At 45.3% G+C, this 19491-nt stretch overlaps 3 protein-coding genes and 1 pseudogene across 3 annotated transcripts; 2 read left to right on the forward strand and 2 right to left on the reverse strand.

The window, feature by feature from the left end:
• Window positions 1-3477: 3477 nt before the first annotated feature.
• Window positions 3478-4305, reverse strand: LOC118879578 (eukaryotic translation initiation factor 3 subunit J-like; annotated as a pseudogene).
• A 10419-nt stretch (window positions 4306-14724) lies between these two features.
• On the forward strand, window positions 14725-15587 carry LOC139353935 (uncharacterized). Its single transcript, XM_070998138.1, has 4 exons — window positions 14725-14741; window positions 15040-15248; window positions 15314-15440; window positions 15532-15587. The coding sequence occupies exons 1-4, from the start codon at window positions 14726-14728 to the stop codon at window positions 15585-15587; spliced, it is 408 nt and encodes a 135-aa protein (XP_070854239.1). The 5' UTR covers window position 14725.
• A 928-nt stretch (window positions 15588-16515) lies between these two features.
• On the reverse strand, window positions 16516-17236 carry LOC139353900 (uncharacterized). The gene is made up of 2 exons (XM_070998116.1): window positions 17006-17236; window positions 16516-16946 (listed from the first exon to the last, which is right to left on the reverse strand). The coding sequence occupies exons 1-2, from the start codon at window positions 17027-17029 to the stop codon at window positions 16548-16550; spliced, it is 423 nt and encodes a 140-aa protein (XP_070854217.1). The 5' UTR covers window positions 17030-17236; the 3' UTR covers window positions 16516-16547.
• Window positions 17237-17258: 22 nt separating this feature from the next.
• On the forward strand, window positions 17259-19354 carry LOC139353899 (uncharacterized). The gene is made up of 5 exons (XM_070998115.1): window positions 17259-17652; window positions 17713-17745; window positions 18044-18252; window positions 18318-18474; window positions 18536-19354. The coding sequence occupies exons 2-5, from the start codon at window positions 17730-17732 to the stop codon at window positions 18589-18591; spliced, it is 438 nt and encodes a 145-aa protein (XP_070854216.1). The 5' UTR covers window positions 17259-17652; window positions 17713-17729; the 3' UTR covers window positions 18592-19354.
• The last annotated feature ends 137 nt before the right edge of the window (window positions 19355-19491 follow it).

A 19491-nucleotide genomic window follows, 5' to 3' on the forward strand; every position in this document is an offset into this window, starting at 1 on the left:
CAATCTCGAAGATTTCCCTGAGTTTGTTAGCATTCTCTTCCGGGGTCTCTGTCGGTCGTCCGGTCCCTACGGTTTCTCTGTCGTATAGGGCGCTCGGTAGTCTTGGTTCTCTGCCTTGGGTAATGAACGACGGTGTGTAACCTGTGGATTCTGAAACGCTCGTGTTTACTGCCAGCATGATTTCTGGCCATTTTTCGTCCCAGTCTCTTTGGTTCTGCCCTGCGAACTGCGCAATCATTGTTTTCACCGTCCTATTGGCTCTCTCAGTCGGGTTCTCCTGTGGGGTGTATGGAGCTGTGAACTGTTGCCTGGCTCCCATTTCGGCCAGGAAACTCTTGAAGGTTTTGCTGGTAAACTGGACTCCGTTGTCCGTTATGACTATTTTGGGGACCCCATACCTCGCGATTATGCGTTCTTTGAAAGCTTTCTTTAGGGATTCGGCCGTCGCGCTTCGCAGCGGCACCAACTCAGTCCACTTGGAGAACCTGTCTATCAATACCAGCAGCATTTGGTTGCCGTGTTTCGAACGCGGCAGGGGTCCGACGAAGTCCGCACATACCGTAGCCCATGGTTCCTCTGGCACCTGCGTAAGCATTTTCCCAGCCATTTGCATCTGATTCGGCTTGAACCTCATGCATGTCTCGCATACTCGCACGTGGGCTCGGGCGTCTCTGTGCATTCCTGGCCAGTAGTACCGGGCTGCCAGACGTGCTATTGTCTTTCGGCTTCCTACATGGCCAGCCGCCGGTGAGTCGTGGTTCTCCTTCAGCACCGTTTCCCGCAGCGCTTTCGGGACGCACATCTTCCATGTTGCAACATCTTCGCTGCCCGCTCTATGGGGTATATTCCTGTACAGGGTGTTACCCTCCATCACGTAGTCTGGATACTTTTGCGGCTGGGTCCTTATCTTTTCGCGCATTTCCAGAATCCAGCTGCATGCTGCAGAAGCTTCCGCCGCCGACGTCTCCTTGATCCCTCGAAGCGTTTCCGGCAGTGGCTGCCTTGACAAAGCGTCTGCCACCACGTTGAGTTGCCCTTTCCTGTACGCTATCCTCCCTGAAGGGCTCTCTATGCTGTTGAGCCACTTCAGTGCCATGTGGTCGGTTACTACTTTAAAGTGGTAACCTTCCAGATTCGGCTTGAGCTTTCGGATTGCCCAGACGATTGCCAAGCACTCCTTCTCGGTTGTTGAGTAATTCTTCTCAGCGCCGTTGAGCGTTCGGCTTGAGTAAGAGATTACCTTTTCGCCTCGTTCAGTTTCCTGGGTCAAGATTGCCCCGATGCCGTAGTCGCTTGCGTCAGTTTGCAAGATGAATGGTTTGTCGAAGTCCGGGCATGCCAGTACGGGGTCTGCGACGAGTCTTGCCTTCACCTCTTCGAACGCCGTCTGATGTTCCTGTGTCCACACCCATTTATTGCCCTTGCGTAGCAGATCGTTCAGAGGTTTGACTATTTTTGCGAAGTCAGGTACAAACCGGCGGTACCATGATGCTACGCCCAGGTACTGTCGGAGCTCTCTTACTGTCGATGGTGGTTCTAGTTCGGCGATGGCTGCTACCTTTTCCGGATCCGTGCCTATTCCTTCGCTAGTCACTCGATGACCGAGATATAACAGCTCTTTCTTGAAAAATTGACACTTCTCCGGGTTTAATCTCAGATTTGCCTCCTTTAGTCGTCGGAAAACTTCCTTTAGGTTGGCCTTATGTTCTTCCAGCGAGCGCCCGATCACTATGATGTCGTCCTGGTAAGCAAATGCGTGCGGCGACATTTCTGGGGTTCGGGCACGCCGCTCCGGGACCTCGCAAGTCGAATCCGTAGGGCTCTCCTGGACAATTCCACTCGAGACCTTACTGATCGACCGCTCTCCCTTCTGGCTTGTTATACTCTTTCCAGGCGTAACGCCAGGACTTTGTGGACAGGGTTAATCGACCGCCTTGACCTAGCCGTGTGATGCCCTCTGGATCTCAGCTACCTGCGTCTCAATTCGGAGATTCCTGGTATCCCAATCCCGAACGTCTCGACGTAGCAATCTCGCTCCTTGTAGGCTCCCACGGCGCTGCTTCTCTGGCGACTCGACTTGCTGCTGCTCCCTTGTAGGTTATCTGGTTGTTTGATTGTTCACTTTGGTATCTGAGCGATCTTGACGGTTTGACTCCTTGTGATCGACTGATCCAGCTGCCAGCGCTCTGCGGCCTTATATAGGGCCTCCAAGCACCGTTATTCCCCTTTTGCGCACGGCCCGCTGGATCTCTCCACTTTGGGTCCAAAGTCCGTGCCTCCTGGATGACCCACTTGTCCTTTATGTACCGCTTCCAATGGATGTTCCGCCCACTGCTGCCGTTCCGCTGATTCCCGTGCCGCTTGTGGCACGCCTGTGTGCCGCTCCACTGCCGAGATGTGGCACTTCCTCTCCCGGTCCAAAGTTCACGGGAGAGTCCAAAGTCCAGAGGAGTTCCGTTATCCCCTTCTGCATACGGCACTCTTGCTCTGCCCGCGAAGTCTCCATTCTCTCTCGATCTCCATCCTTGGTCTCCAATCTCTCTCGCTCTCCTTCATTGGTCTCCAAACTCTCTCGCTCTCCATCCTTGGTCTCCAATCTCTCTCGCTCTCCTTCATTGGTCTCCAAACTCTCTCGCTCTCCTTCGTTGGTCTCCAAACTCTCTCGATCTCCCCGCCGCGCCGTTACTACGCGAATTCGCCGCGTATCTGGTAAGCGGCCGGCCATCTGCTGCTGCTTCTATTTGTGGGGAGTTATTCAACTCCTCACATTCCCCCCTTACTTCGGGAAACATTTAAGACTGGATCCTACTCTCCGGCGTTTCCTTGCTTATCCTAGCCTTTGAGTCCTTGTGATTCCCGCGGCGCTCCCTCGTTGCTCCCTCGATGCTCCCTCGACGCTCCTAACTCCCTTGAGTTTCTACAGCGGGGGTCATCCTCCTCGTAGCAACTTTAAATCTCCCGCGCCGATATTTCCTGTGTTCCCACTGGGACATCGATACTCCTGGGCTATCGATCCCCAGCTCGCTGCTCATTGCTGCGTCTCACTCCATTCCGTGTCTCCTCCGCCTGGTCACACCATTCGTGCGTGATCGATATTTATTCGCTATCGACGGTGCGGCGTTGCCACCTGCTCGTTGCGATACTTCCACCTTGGCCGATATTTCCATTGTCGTGTGCCCATCGATCGCACTATCGTCCAGTGCCAATCGATCGCCTATCGAGGCGCCCCCTTCCCTGGCTCGTGGTGATTTTACAACTTTCTAGGTAAGTTTTCGCATTTCCTCACTCCTTTCTATTTCATCCTTTCTCTCTCCACACGACCTCTCTCGCCTCTCGTCTCTCTCTCTCGCCCTTCAATCGTCCTCAGCCGGCTGAGCCTGGCTTTACGCTGGCAACACTCGAACGCTGGTGCGGAAAGGACTTCGCATTTGCTTCGCTGCAGGTAAGTATTTCGGTGTCGCTTGGCTGCTTCCTGTATTAACCCAGTATGATTTTCAGAATGCTGGAGCTGCCATGTATGCCCCTTACTTCTGGCCCCTGTTTCAGCTTTTCCGAGTGCAATGTCTCCACGGTCATTTCGACCCTTTTGATGTCAGCGGCGCTCAGGTTCACGCATAGGCTGCGCAACAGATCTTCGACGAACTGGGGAAAGTGCTCCGATTCCCGGAACTGGGCCACCTTCCAGCTGATCGTGGCGCCGAACTCCTTGAACTCCTCCTTGCTTTCCGGATTGAAGGCATCGAGGCCGCCGCTCGTACTCGTCACGCCGAAGGCGTCTTGGGCGTGTTTGAGGTCTGAGGCCTCCTGGATCTTTTGCAGGCGCAGCTTCTCGGCCAGTTTATCCTCGGGTGATAAGTTAGCCAGTCGTTCCGCCTCCGCTTCCTCTTCCAGCCGCGCTTGCTGCTCCAATTTGGCATTTAGTGCCTTGCTTGGCTTGGTTTTTGGCTGGGGCTTCTGTTTTCGTGGGCTTCTCCTCGTCCTTCTTACTACCCAGATCTACGGTACAGCTCTCTGCTCTGTGCCGTCTTCCCCCTTCCTTCGGCAGACTTTTGATGCGTGTTTTTCTTTTCCTCCGATCAGTCCCAATCGAGACCTTAGACGCTCTGGTTCGCTCCCTTTGTGTTCTTAACGTTCTCCTGATGTCCTTTATGTGTTTCATCGCGCCTTTGTAGATGCCCTGTAGTATCCTTGGAGGTATCCTTGGAATTTGTTAGTAGTATCCTTTGGGAATCCTTGCAGGTATCCTTGGACTCTTTCCGTAGTACCCTTTGGGAATCCTTGGACGTATCCTTTGACTCCTTTCGTAGTATCTTTTGGGCATCCTTGGAGGTATCCTTGGACTCCTCTCGTAGTATCCTTTGGGCATCCTTGGAGGTATCCTTGGGATCCTTTCGTAGTGTCCTTTGGTCATCCTTGGAGGTATCCTTGGACTTTTAATGTTGTTTTGCATCTGTTGTGTCTGCTTGCTGTAGCCGCTCGCTTGTGTTTTCCGTTTGTTGCTGTTTCAGCTCGCTTACGTGGATGGTCCGCTCTTTCTTTGTGTTTATGTGTCGTATTTTGCAGATTACTGGTGACGCAAAACCTATGACTTGGTAAGGTCCGTCGTATCTTGGGGCCAATTTTGCTGCGAACCCCTCGGCCGCTTTTGATAAATGGTGTTCCTTGGCCCACACGACGTCACCCACCTTTGGCGTCCATTGCCTCCTCCTTTGGTTATAATGCCTAGCCTGGTCCTGGGATGCTTTCTCCAGGTTCCGCCTTACAATCTCGAAGATTTCCCTGAGTTTGTTAGCATTCTCTTCCGGGGTCTCTGTCGGTCGTCCGGTCCCTACGGTTTCTCTGTCGTATAGGGCGCTCGGTAGTCTTGGTTCTCTGCCTTGGGTAATGAACGACGGTGTGTAACCTGTGGATTCTGAAACGCTCGTGTTTACTGCCAGCATGATTTCTGGCCATTTTTCGTCCCAGTCTCTTTGGTTCTGCCCTGCGAACTGCGCAATCATTGTTTTCACCGTCCTATTGGCTCTCTCAGTCGGGTTCTCCTGTGGGGTGTATGGAGCTGTGAACTGTTGCCTGGCTCCCATTTCGGCCAGGAAACTCTTGAAGGTTTTGCTGGTAAACTGGACTCCGTTGTCCGTTATGACTATTTTGGGGACCCCATACCTCGCGATTATGCGTTCTTTGAAAGCTTTCTTTAGGGATTCGGCCGTAGCGCTTCGCAGCGGCACCAACTCAGTCCACTTGGAGAACCTGTCTATCAATACCAGCAGCATTTGGTTGCCGTGTTTCGAACGCGGCAGGGGTCCGACGAAGTCCGCACATACCGTAGCCCATGGTTCCTCTGGCACCTGCGTAAGCATTTTCCCAGCCATTTGCATCTGATTCGGCTTGAACCTCATGCATGTCTCGCATACTCGCACGTGGGCTCGGGCGTCTCTGTGCATTCCTGGCCAGTAGTACCGGGCTGCCAGACGTGCTATTGTCTTTCGGCTTCCTACATGGCCAGCCGCCGGTGAGTCGTGGTTCTCCTTCAGCACCGTTTCCCGCAGCGCTTTCGGGACGCACATCTTCCATGTTGCAACATCTTCGCTGCCCGCTCTATGAGGTATATTCCTGTACAGGGTGTTACCCTCCATCACGTAGTCTGGATACTTTTGCGGCTGGGTCCTTATCTTTTCGCGCATTTCCAGAATCCAGCTGCATGCTGCAGAAGCTTCCGCCGCCGACGTCTCCTTGATCCCTCGAAGCGTTTCCGGCAGTGGCTGCCTTGACAAAGCGTCTGCCACCACGTTGAGTTGCCCTTTCCTGTACGCTATTTCGAAGTCGTACTGCTGCAACTCCAGGGCCCATCTGGCGATCCTCCCTGAAGGGCTCTCTATGCTGTTGATCCACTTCAGTGCCATGTGGTCGGTTACTACTTTAAAGTGGTAACCTTCCAGATACGGCTTGAGCTTTCGGATTGCCCAGACGATTGCCAAGCACTCCTTCTCGGTTGTTGAGTAATTCTTCTCAGCGCCGTTGAGCGTTCGGCTTGAGTAAGAGATTACCTTTTCGCCTCGTTCAGTTTCCTGGGTCAAGATTGCCCCGATGCCGTAGTCGCTTGCGTCAGTTTGCAAGATGAATGGTTTGTCGAAGTCCGGGCATGCCAGTACGGGGTCTGCGACGAGTCTTGCCTTCACCTCTTCGAACGCCGTCTGATGTTCCTGTGTCCACACCCATTTATTGCCTTGCGTAGCAGATCGTTCAGAGGTTTGACTATTTTTGCGAAGTCAGGTACAAACCGGCGGTACCATGATGCTACGCCCAAGTACTGTCGGAGCTCTCTTACTGTCGATGGTGGTTCTAGTTCGGCGATGGCTGCTACCTTTTCCGGATCCGTGCCTATTCCTTCGCTAGTCACTCGATGACCGAGATATAACAGCTCTTTCTTGAAAAATTGACACTTCTCCGGGTTTAATCTCAGATTTGCCTCCTTTAGTCGTCGGAAAACTTCCTTTAGGTTGGCATTATGTTCTTCCAGCGAGCGCCCGATCACTATGATGTCGTCCTGGTAAGCAAATGCGTGCGGCGACATTTCTGGGCCGATCACCCGGTCCAGCACCCGTTGAAAAGTCGCATACGCCGAATGAAGTCCGAATGGCATTTCTTTCCATTGGAATAAACCTTTCCCGGGCACTGTAAATGCCGTATACTGCCTGCTGTCCGCTTTCAGTGGGATTTGCCAGTACCCATCCTTTAGGTCCAAGCTGCTGATGTACCGTGCTTCCCTCAATTGGTCGAGAATATAATTTATTCGGGGCATCGGGTAGGCATCCTTCACAGATTTAGCGTTTATTTGCCTAAAGTCGACGCACAGTCTCCATTTGCCCGTCTTTTTTTTAACCATCACGATGGGAGAACTGTATGGGCTTGTTGAGTGTTCTATGTATCCCATTTGGAGAAGCTCGTCCACCTTCGCATTGATCTCCCCTTGAACTTTCGGATTCTTGGGATAGTATCGCTGCTTTATTGGTTTGTCGTCTTTCATCGTGATCTGATGCTCTGCCATGTTTGATGTTCCCTTCATGCTGCTGAAAGTCGATAGCTCTGCCTCCAGGAATTTCGTGGTGTCGTCATCTTCGCTTGCCCGTTGTACGACTGCCACCGACAACTTTTCCTCGAGCCATCCCTTGTGACGATTCCTGGCCGGTATTATCACTTCGTGTCCAGCGCACTTAATTTCGGTACCGACTTGTGTTAGAAAGTTCCATCCCAACACCAATGAATCCACTACTCCTGGTAGTATCAGCAGGCTCATGCTCAGTCGCTTGTTCCCGAACGCAATTTCCACCTCCAGCTGCTCATCGATTCCGCCACATCTTCCGTCTGCCAACCTAACTTGCCGTCGTATCCTCGTAATCTTTCCGAGGGCAGCCAGGTCGTCCGCCAGCACTTTGCTTATAAAGCTTGCTGTTGCCCCGGTGTCGATTGTGGCCTTGTATGTGCCCCCACCAATCGTCACCGCTGCGGACAACTGCTGCTCCTCCTCGATCAGCTTTCCCGTTAGTTTGGAGAGGTAGCATCTTGCGACCCCCGCTCGCCTCTCTGCGGCTGAGATCGCTGGGCATTTCCCGCCTGCTGGCAGCATTCAACGCTCCTGACGCCTACTCTCCCGCACACCCAGCAGAACAACAGGCGTTGGTGCCGACATCCCCGCGCCCAGTGTCCATGACCGCCGCACTTTCGGCAGGCCTCCTGGGGGTCTGTGATGTGTGTCGTTTCACGAGGTCTTTGTGTTGTACTTGGTGGCCTCCAAACATTGTTTGCTGGTTGCATCTGTTGCTGTTGTGATGGTGTCCACTGGCCTCCGCGTGGTGCTCCTGTTGCCTGCTGCCGTGGTACTCGGTTAGGTGGCGACCATTGGTCGTTTCCCCGCGTCTCCTGGATTCCTGTCTCTTCGCATCTTCTGCATGTTACCTGCGCTGGCGATGACGACTTGTTCTTCGAGAATTTGTTTTCTTGCGCGAACGCTTCCCGCTCCTTTTCCAGTTCTTCATACTCGTCTGCTAATATCATCAGCGTGTCCAGGTCCGACACTTTGTATGCCCTTAGGAAGATCCTTAGACTGGGGGTGCAGTTCTCTTTAATGACCCTTAACGTCTCTTTCGTAGAATAGTTAAGTGGCCTCACCATAGTCTGCATGTCGATCATGTAGTCCTTGAACGACTCGCTGAAGCCTTGCTTCCTTTGCCGGACCTGGTCCGCCAGCCTGGTGAAGAAGTCTCTTGGCAGGAAATATGTGTGGAAGCTTTCAATGAATTCTGCCCATGTTCTCCATTGCTTATTGTTGGCGATGAACCATTTCAAGGCCCTTCCTTTTAGCAACTCCGGCATTGCTCGAGGGATCATATCAAGCTCCAAACCGTACGTGTTGGCGGACCATTCTACCTGCTCCAGGAACTCGAATGGTTTTTCCGCCCCGTCGAACCTGAACGACCATTCGCGGACCTGCTTAGCGACCTTTGCATAGTCCGACTGGCTTGGTCTCGGGATCAGCGCTGCTGCTTTCTTTTCTTGGCTTGACTCTCTCCTGTGGGCCTCTTTCTGTATGTTGTCAACGCTCAGGCTTGCCACCAGGTTGTCCCCTTCAGCGTTCGTTAACGTAATGCTTGGGCCGGCTCTGTCGTAGTATGTCGCCTCTAGCTCGGCCCAGATGTCGACGAGTTGTGGATCGTTCTCTGTTTCGGAGTAGTATTCCGATAGTGCCTTCCTCATGTCGTCTAGCCTGCCCTCCAGGGCGACGTTGAGCCTCTGTGCGACAATTAGACCAATTAGTTTATTATCTAGGAGCACACAATATTACCCTGCTCATCAATTTGGCTTTCTTCAAAACCAAGTTAACAGAACAACATCAGAAATAAACACAGCCTTTGAGCATCGGGAATACTGCAGCGCAATATTCCTCGGTTTAAGTCGCTCGAGGTGCGTTTACTCTCAACAAGCAAACATATCTCTACTATCATTGAATAATACGCAGATTCCCCAAGTCAACGATGTAACTTATCTCGGCGTCCACCTTGACAGACGACTAACCTGAAAAAGACACATCGAACGCAAGAAAGTACATCTAAAACTAAAAGCCAGCAGCTTCCGCTGGATTCTTAACGCTCGTTCTCCCCTGCGTCTGGACTACAAGGTCTTGCTCTACAACTCTACAACTCTCTACAAGCCCATGCGGACATATGGCTCCCAGCTATGGGGGACGCCAGCAGCAGCAACATAGACATTATACAGCGCGTTCAATCGAAAATCCGCAACCAAAACATCCACAGGGACCTAGGCATTTTTAACGTTAAAGATGAAATAGTCAAACAAAAAGCGTGCTACAATAAAAAACTCTCTGTGCACCCCAATCGCCTCGCAAGAGGCTTGACTTGGATTTCCAGCCAATCCCATCTACAACCAAGCCAGCAATAACTTTCGGGCCCCTTTAGCACAATATCAGTCATAAGACTGTTAGTTAGATTAATTAGTTTGGGATTTGATACACTTATTGTTAGTATTTAATTCAATAAATGAATAAATAGCTAAGAATTAAAAAAAAAAAGTGACAAAGAAGTCAAAAATTTCTTTCGGTTGACAGATTTTAGCGTTATGGGCGTTAGAGTGGGGGTGGCATTTTTTTTTTGATCAATCGATAGGTATTGACGTATTTAACCCATTTTTCCGCCAACGTTTGTAGGTGTTTACCTTCCCTTCAGTTCTGCAGTAGGGACGCGGTGACATGGCTCAAGGCAAAAAGCTTTTTTGTCTTTTTTTTGTGCCTAAAACGCTGTGCCGCTGTTGACGTCAGCAGAGCAGTCGGCGCAGCCTAGAAGACTGCCTACGAAAACGGTCGTACAATAAAGAGAGGCAGATATTCGGAGCTTCCCTCTCTTTCTTGTCTTATAATCTGCCTGCACTCCGCGCTCGCAGAGACAAATTTCAGCCGGTCCGTTATTATACCCGTTACTTATTTTAACTAAAATGTATTGTTCTCATCAATACCTATCGATTGACCTAAAAAAAGTTTGCCACGCCCACTTTAACGCCCACAAATCGCGAAAACCTGTGACGACCACAAATTTTAACTAAAAGGTATTGGTCTCGTCAATACCTATCGATTGATCCAAAAAAAAATTTGCCAAAACCACTCTAACGACCATAACGCTTAAATCTGTATACCGCCGGTAGGTGGCGCATTTTAATCTCGCTTTGCTGCTTGCATATCTCTATTTAGCTGAGTAACGGGTATCTGATAGTCGAGGTACTCGACCATAGCGTTCTTCCTAGTTTTTTTTTGCATCTTTCCGTTATGTTCGGCTAGCGACTAAGATTTCGGCGGAAAAATTTTCGTGGAGCAGCGACATGTGAATGCTCTAATATTTTAGGAGCATTATTGTATATCGAAAAAAACAAATAATATTGTTTTATAAAAGTAAATTATTTGATTATAGTAAATTGAATTTACTTATAATGTTATGTTTACTTTTTATACGTTTATATTACAAAATAATTTTTTAGTTTAGTTATAGAAATTGATTTCAATATTTAAAACTATTATACAATATGTATTGTATTTTTTACTTAAGAAGTAAAAATGACGTAGTCGGATATATTTAACCTAGAAAGGGTATAAGTGCAGTGGCACGGGCCAACAGCGAAGAGAAAACAAAAGAAATGAAGTAAAGGGGTGAGAGGAAGACTTGGTGCATTTGCATTCTGTGTGAGTGATTGCAAAAGAAGCATCGGTTTGAATTGGGCGCATCAGCTTACCTAAAACGTGTCTTAAAGTTAAAATTATAAACCCAGGTAAGTGTTACGTTAAGTTCTATACGTTGTGCATTAAACTGACTTTAAAGGTACGTTAGTTTAAAAAGTATTTTATGCGTTTGACAAAATAACCTAAAAAATCGAAATCTATTGGCCGAAAGTGGATTGATCAAATAAATTACATAAAGGACCTAATTACATAATCAGGATCACTAGCCGCGTCGATCTAGCCATGTCCGTCTGTCCGTCTGTCTGTCCGTCCGGATGAACGCTGAGATCTCGGAAACTATGGGAGCTAGGCTATTGAGATTTGGCGTGCAGATTCCTGAGCTTTTTACGCAGCGCAAGTTTGTTTCAGCAGAGTGCCACGACCACCACCACTAACGCCCACAAACCGCCCAAAACTGTGGCTCCTACAGTTTTGATGCTAGAATAAAAATTTAAACTGAAATGTATTGGTCTCGTCAATACCTATCGATTGATCCAAAAATAAATTTGCCACGCCCACTCTAACGCTTAAATCTGTCTACCGCCGGTAGGTGGCGCATTTTATTCTCGCTTTGCTGCTTGCATATCTCCATTTCCCTTTGAGTAACGGGTATCTGATAGTCGAGGTACTCGACTATAGCGTTCTTCCTTGTTTTTATTTACATATTTTTAACAACAATTTGATTAAATATTTTAAATTATATAATAATATTAAAATTGAAAATTACCAATTAATATAACTAATGTTATCAATTTAATTGTATTAATTTGTTGTTTATGTAATAAAAAAAATAATTATTGGAATAAATTGTTTTATATTAAAACAAAAGTGTAATGCCATATTTTGATTTCCAGGTCTCATCTTACAAATAACTTTGTTTTTTTATCAAAATGCCAGGTTCTCGTCAGGTTAGAAAATTAATTAAAAGATAAAGGGATCAGTTGCGTGAAAGATTAAGGTTAGTTGAAGAGAATTCGAACGTACATATTGACGAAACTAGGGATCACGAGGAAATTGAAGCTAGTAGTAGGGAAAGACGGGTTATGGGACAATTAGCATATTAATGGCCCCCGGCCCCCCCTCCCCCCTCATTAACATATGCGGGTTCTGGGACAATTAGCATAATCCAATAAATTAACTGATTTTAATGGGCTTTGAAGTCATAAAAATGTCACGATCATGTCTATAAAGAGTATACTTAACTGCCCCCATCGCCCCCACATCCCCATGTGACAATATTGATCATGTATCCTTCCCCTCATTATGTGCAGTTAATAGGCAGGTGAGAAAGGTGCACGTGAGAAAGGTCGCACAACCATAGTATCCAATGGTTTTATCTTAGAGGAACATATCCGATCATGTTGGGGAAAGGTGTGATCACGTACCCTTTTGCCTCATTATCACAGGTGTTGCTGTGCACACCCAAAGTATTCAAAGATGGTTATCTTAGAGAAACATGCCCGATCATGTTGGGGAATAATGTTTCCTATGATTGTAAAACTAATTTAGAAATCAAAAGAACCCCAATAAAATAAATCTCACAAGTTAATGATTCTCAGATGTGGAATATTTTCAATTACACATTTTTGTTTCCGCCCCAGAACGTTTAACTGGTAAATTGTCTAAGATTCTCTCCTTTCCACAAATGGGTCATAAACATGTCATAAAAGGGATTCAAGCAAGAGCTACCCGAACATGCGCACCTGTCAATTACCTGACCGCAATAAAAGGGACACATGCACAACCCAGAAGGCGCACGCTCATTGACAAGATCATGGGCCTCACGCCAACGACCTCATGGCTGACTGCTAGCTCTAAGACGTTCCCATAATAGGGGTTGAAATCACGACCGCGCCACAACTCGCAAGTAGCCGACATATCTCAGTCAAGGAAATATTTTCCATTCTCCGTACCTGTAATTTTAACTCGAAATAAAAAGTCAGAAGTTTAATTTGTAGCATAATAATACATTTATTCCCCAGTGCACTGGGGAAATCCGATTGCTTCGAATCCTTTGACACACTCGTCCACTTTTTCTGGAGTAAGATAGTCCGGTGACATGAACTCGCTGGCAAACTCAAAAATGAGTGCCCGGCAAAATTCGTGGAGAATTTTGCACACAGTGTTCTGTGCAACTCCAAAAAGCCTTCCGATGGAACGATATTCCGCTGATGATCCCAAGGTGTACAAGGCTATAGCGATCCGCTTTTCAAGAGGAATGGCATTTCGCCGGTTGGTGTCCTTCTTCCGCAAAACACCAAGTCGGTATACCAAAATCGAAAAGGTCCTCTTCTCCATACGAAAGCTCTCTTTGAAGAACTCGTCGTTGTTTTCCGGTATATCCTTCTCCCAAAATGTCCCGTATCGCTTCTGTTTAATATAATTCGCACTCTTTAATCGTATTTTTAATACATTTTAAGAGCACGTACCAGCATCCACACACTTCGTGGCATTTGCTCTTTTGCAGAAAAAATGCTTTCGTACAGATCCAATTCGTCGTCATTCCACTCCTCTGAATTGGCTGCCAATAAAAGCTGATTCAACTTAAGATTTTAATGTTGTACAACAGCCAAAATAATTGGTAAATTGTTCATTTTGGTCTGGCAAAATCCACCTTAACAACTTTTGCTTGTGTTTTTATTAGTAACAGCTGAACTGACAGCTGTTGTCTAATGGTAGATGGTGGATGTGCCCTGTGAGAATCGGAGTTTCACGTTTGTCAAAAATCCCAACCGTTTCTAACGCATGGACTGAATGGGAAAGGGGTATAAGTATGCTCACCTATATGAAATGTATACAAGATTTCATTCTAGTTACTATAATCGTGAATCACAACCATTTTTGACACTAAATTAATTTAAATTGAAGACCCCTATTGTTGTGCTTGATCTTTCACATCAAAATGAATCAGTAAAAATTGGTACTATTCATGTGAGAATTTCAATAGAACTAAAGACACCAAGTCATGAAAATACCCAAGCTTACTGTCTCCTCATACAAGACCGTTTAGTTGAATATAACCCACTAAACGGACTAGAACAACGAGTTGTTTAACATTAGAAAAATGTTGAAAGATACTGTTTCAATTGATGTTCAAGGTTTCTTTGATAATAATAATAATTTTATTCTAAAGGAAATTGGAATTGTATTCGAAAAAGATCCAAACTTGAATAATAGTTATACCCGTTACTCGTAGAGTAAAAGGGTATACTAGATTCGTCGGAAAGTATGTAACAGGCAGAAGGAAGCGTTTCTGACCCCATAAAGTATATATATTCTTGATCAGGATCACTAGCCGAGTCGATCTAGCCATGTCCGTCTGTCCGTCTGTCTGTCCGGATGAACGCTGAGATCTCGGAAACTATGGGAGCTAGGCTATTGAGATTTGCAGATTCCTGAGTCTTCTTACGCAGCGCCAGTTTGTTTCAGTTAATGCCACGCCTCCTCTAACGCCCACAAACCTCCAAAAACTGTGGCTCCTAAAGTTTTGATGCTAGAATAAAAATTTTAACTGAAATGTAATGTTCTCATCGATACCTATCGATTGACCCAAAAAAAGTTTGCCACGCCCACCCTAACGCCCATAAACCACCCACAAACTTCAAAAAATCTTAGATATGAACGTGGATATCTCGGAAACTATCAAAGATAGATTCAGATTTAGATTCCGTAACCTTATACGCAGCGCAAGTTTGTTACGCGAATTTGCCACACCCACTCTAACGCCCATAACGCTTAAATCTTTATACCGCTGGTAGGTGGCGCATTTTAATCTCGCTTTGCTACTTGTTTATCTCTACTTAACTGAGTAACGGGTATCTGATAGTCGAGGTACTCGACTTGTTTTTTACAGAAACCCCATCGGTCTCTAGTGAGTTAATAAATTTGTGTTACTGTGAAATTTTCTAATTTTTCATATATTTTTTAAAAGATTCAACCTAACGGCAAATGGCAGAGTTGAAAGGTATGTTTTATAACCCTACACTAAAAATAGTAATCGCCCTGATTTTTAGTAATTTGTCGTCAATGGCGATTTATTATATAAATTTAAAGTACGATAAATACGAATACTATTTAATATTTTGACTGATACTTACACTAAAAATAGTATTCGGCCGTTTTGCTTGAAAATGTATCGTACTCTAAATTTATAAAAAAAATCGCCATTGACGACAAATTTCTAAAAATCAGTGCGATTACTATTTTTAGTCTATTTTGATGTTTTATTTATTTTTTGTAATATATACAAATTAAAATTGCAGAAGAGGTTCGCCAAACCCGCAGGGAGATCTCTGTAATATCGCAGAAGCTCGACATTTTGGCGGACAAAGTGGCGGAAGTCACCGCGATTTGGAAGGCATCGTTCACTCCAGACAAGGAGATTACGGGCGCGGTACCGTTTCCGTTAAAAACGGAAAAGGAACTAGATGCGTTCGAAAATTCCTTGACCCCGGAGCTCATCGGTTTTTACGTAAGTATCGAGCAAGGCCGACTTGTTTTTGCATTTCTATGTTTCTTTTTTATTCCTATTTGCAGACAAAGAAAATATCCAAAATAATTGGTAACAAACCGCTGTCAAAAAGGTTCAAGCTGGTCATAGCCGAAGAAATGATTAATAACTACAATTTGGACGGGTCCAACGGGAAGAAGTCCCTCCGATCCCGTATATGATTTCAGTTTTTAGTTCTTAAAGGTAAATATACAAATAAACAAGTAAAACGCATTTCTAAACATATGCCATTACATTTTTTCAGGAGCGTTGGCCAAGGACTCCAAGGACCCGGACAAATGTTTGCGAAAAGCTAAGTAGTAAAGAAACGCGGATTCTGGGACAATTAGCATATTAATGGCCCCCGGCCCCCCTCCCCCCTCATTAACGTATGCGGGTTCTGGGACAATTAGCATAATCCAATAAATTAACTGATTTTAATGGGCTTTAAAGTCATAAAAATGTCACGATCATGTCCATAAAGAGTAAAATTAATTGCCCCCCTCGCCACCACATCCCCATGTGACAATATTGATCATGTATCCTTCCCCTTATTATGTGCAATTAATAGTCAGGTGAGAAAGGTGCACGTGAGAAAGGTCGCACAACCATAGTATACAAAGGTTGTTATCTTAGAGGAACATATCCGATCTTGTTGGGGAAAGGTGTGATCACGTACCCTTTTGCCTCATTATCACAGGTGTTGCTGTGCACGTGTGAAAGGTCGCACACCCAAAGTATTCAAAGATGGTTATCTTAGAGGAACATGTCCGATCATGTTGGGGAATAATGTTTCCTATGATTGTAAAACTAATTTAGAAATCAAAAGAACCCCAATAAAATAAATCTCACTAGTTAATGATTCTCAGATGTGGAATATTTTCAATTACACATTTTTGTTTCCGCCCCAGAACGTTTAACTGGTAAATTGTCTAAGATTCTCTCCTTTCCACAAATGGGTCATAAGCATGTCATAAAAGGGATTCAAGCAAGAGCTACCCGAACATGCGCACCTGTCAATTACCTGACCGCAATAAAAGGGACACATGCACAACCCAGAAGGCGCACGCTCATTGACAAGATCATGGGCCTCACGCCAACGACCTCATGGCTGACTGCTAGCTCTAAGACGTTCCCATAATAGGGGTTGAAATCACGACCGCGCCACAACTCGCAAGTATCCGACATATCTCAGTCAAGGAAATATTTTCCATTCTCCGTACCTGTAATTTTAACTCGAAATAAAAAGTCAGAAGTTTAATTTGTAGCATAATAATACATTTATTCCCCAGTGCACTGGGGAAATCCGATTGCTTCGAATCCTTTGACACACTCGTCCACTTTTTCTGGAGTAAGATAGTCCGGTGACATGAACTCGCTGGCAAACTCAAAAATGAGTGCCCGGCAAAATTCGTGGAGAATTTTGCACACAGTGTTCTGTGCAACTCCAAAAAGCCTTCCGATGGAACGATATTCCGCTGATGATCCCAAGGTGTACAAGGCTATAGCGATCCGCTTTTCAAGAGGAATGGCATTTCGCCGGTTGGTGTCCTTCTTCCGCAAAACACCAAGTCGGTATACCAAAATCGAAAAGGTCCTCTTCTCCATACGAAAGCTCTCTTTGAAGAACTCGTCGTTGTTTTCCGGTATATCCTTCTCCCAAAATGTCCCGTATCGCTTCTGTTTAATATAATTCGCACTCTTTAATCGTATTTTTAATACATTTTAAGAGCACGTACCAGCATCCACACACTTCGTGGCATTTGCTCTTTTGCAGAAAAAATGCTTTCGTACAGATCCAATTCGTCGTCATTCCACTCCTCTGAATTGGCTGCCAATAAAAGCTGATTCAACTTAAGATTTTAATGTTGTACAACAGCCAAAATAATTGGTAAATTGTTCATTTTGGTCTGGCAAAATCCACCTTAACAACTTTTGCTTGTGTTTTTATTAGTAACAGCTGAACTGACAGCTGTTGTCTAATGGTAGATGGTGGATGTGCCCTGTGAGAATCGGAGTTTCACGTTTGTCAAAAATCCCAACCGTTTCTAACGCATGGACTGAATGGGAAAGGGGTATAAGTATGCTCACCTATATGAAATGTATACAAGATTTCATTCTAGTTACTATAATCGTGAATCACAACCATTTTTGACACTAAATTAATTTAAATTGAAGACCCCTATTGTTGTGCTTGATCTTTCACATCAAAATGAATCAGTAAAAATTGGTACTATTCATGTGAGAATTTCAATAGAACTAAAGACACCAAGTCATGAAAATACCCAAGCTTACTGTCTCCTCATACAAGACCGTTTATCTGATAGTCGAGGTACTCGACTATAGCGTTCTTCCTTGTTTTTTAAAGAAACCCCATCGGTCTCTAGTGAGTTAATAAATTTGTGTTACTGTGTAATTTTCTAATTTTTCATATATTTTTTAAAAGATTCAACTGAACGGCAAATGGCAGAGTTGAAAGGTATGTTTTATAACCCTACACTAAAAATAGTAATCGCCCTGATTTTTAGTAATTTGTCGTCAATGGCGATTTATTATATAAATTTAAAGTACGATAAATACGAATACTATTTAATATTTTGACTGATACTTACACTAAAAATAGTATTCGGCCGTTTTGCTTGAAAATGTATCGTACTCTAAATTTATAAAAAAAATCGCCATTGACGACAAATTTCTAAAAATCAGTGCGATTACTATTTTTAGTCTATTTTGATGTTTTATTTATTTTTTGTAATATATACAAATTAAAATTGCAGAAGAGGTTCGCCAAACCCGCAGGGAGATCTCTGTAATATCGCAGAAGCTCGACATTTTGGCGGACAAAGTGGCGGAAGTCACCGCGATTTGGAAGGCATCGTTCACTCCAGACAAGGAGATTACGGGCGCGGTACCGTTTCCGTTAAAAACGGAAAAGGAACTAGATGCGTTCGAAAATTCCTTGACCCCGGAGCTCATCGGTTTTTACGTAAGTATCGAGCAAGGCCGACTTGTTTTTGCATTTCTATGTTTCTTTTTTATTCCTATTTGCAGACAAAGAAAATATCCAAAATAATTGGTAACAAACCGCTGTCAAAAAGGTTCAAGCTGGTCATAGCCGAAGAAATGATTAATAACTACAATTTGGACGGGTCCAACGGGAAGAAGTCCCTCCGATCCCGTATATGGTTTCAGTTTTTAGTTCTTAAAGGTAAATATACAAATAAACAAGTAAAACGCATTTCTAAACATATGCCATTACATTTTTTCAGGAGCGTTGGCCAAGGACTCCAAGGACCCGGACAAATGTTTGCGAAAAGCTAAGTAGTAAAGAAACGCGGATTCTGGGACAATTAGCATATTAATGGCCCCCGGCCCCCCTCCCCCCTCATTAACGTATGCGGGTTCTGGGACAATTAGCATAATCCAATAAATTAACTGATTTTAATGGGCTTTAAAGTCATAAAAATGTCACGATCATGTCCATAAAGAGTAAAATTAATTGCCCCCCTCGCCACCACATCCCCATGTGACAATATTGATCATGTATCCTTCCCCTTATTATGTGCAATTAATAGTCAGGTGAGAAAGGTGCACGTGAGAAAGGTCGCACAACCATAGTATACAAAGGTTGTTATCTTAGAGGAACATATCCGATCTTGTTGGGGAAAGGTGTGATCACGTACCCTTTTGCCTCATTATCACAGGTGTTGCTGTGCACGTGTGAAAGGTCGCACACCCAAAGTATTCAAAGATGGTTATCTTAGAGGAACATGTCCGATCATGTTGGGGAATAATGTTTCCTATGATTGTAAAACTAATTTAGAAATCAAAAGAACCCCAATAAAATAAATCTCACTAGTTAATGATTCTCAGATGTGGAATATTTTCAATTACACATTTTTGTTTCCGCCCCAGAACGTTTAACTGGTAAATTGTCTAAGATTCTCTCCTTTCCACAAATGGGTCATAAGCATGTCATAAAAGGGATTCAAGCAAGAGCTACCCGAACATGCGCACCTGTCAATTACCTGACCGCAATAAAAGGGACACATGCACAACCCAGAAGGCGCACGCTCATTGACAAGATCATGGGCCTCACGCCAACGACCTCATGGCTGACTGCTAGCTCTAAGACGTTCCCATAATAGGGGTTGAAATCACGACCGCGCCACAACTCGCAAGTATCCGACATATCTCAGTCAAGGAAATATTTTCCATTCTCCGT

Source organism: Drosophila suzukii, assembly GCF_043229965.1.
Source record: "Drosophila suzukii chromosome Y unlocalized genomic scaffold, CBGP_Dsuzu_IsoJpt1.0 scf_Y1, whole genome shotgun sequence".
Taxonomy (NCBI): Eukaryota; Metazoa; Arthropoda; class Insecta; order Diptera; family Drosophilidae; genus Drosophila; species Drosophila suzukii.

Coding starts and splice junctions, on each gene's coding strand:
- LOC139353900 (XM_070998116.1), bottom strand. CDS start 17,029: ATGCCACGAAGTGTGTGGATGCTG. Junction 16,947..17,005: donor CACGAAGTGTGTGGATGCTG/GTACGTGCTCTT, acceptor TATATTAAACAG/AAGCGATACGGGACATTTTG.
- LOC139353935 (XM_070998138.1), top strand. Junction 15,249..15,313: donor CGGAGCTCATCGGTTTTTAC/GTAAGTATCGAG, acceptor TCCTATTTGCAG/ACAAAGAAAATATCCAAAAT. Junction 15,441..15,531: donor GAAGAAGTCCCTCCGATCCC/GTATATGATTTC, acceptor ACATTTTTTCAG/GAGCGTTGGCCAAGGACTCC.
- LOC139353899 (XM_070998115.1), top strand. Junction 18,253..18,317: donor CGGAGCTCATCGGTTTTTAC/GTAAGTATCGAG, acceptor TCCTATTTGCAG/ACAAAGAAAATATCCAAAAT. Junction 18,475..18,535: donor TCAGTTTTTAGTTCTTAAAG/GTAAATATACAA, acceptor ACATTTTTTCAG/GAGCGTTGGCCAAGGACTCC.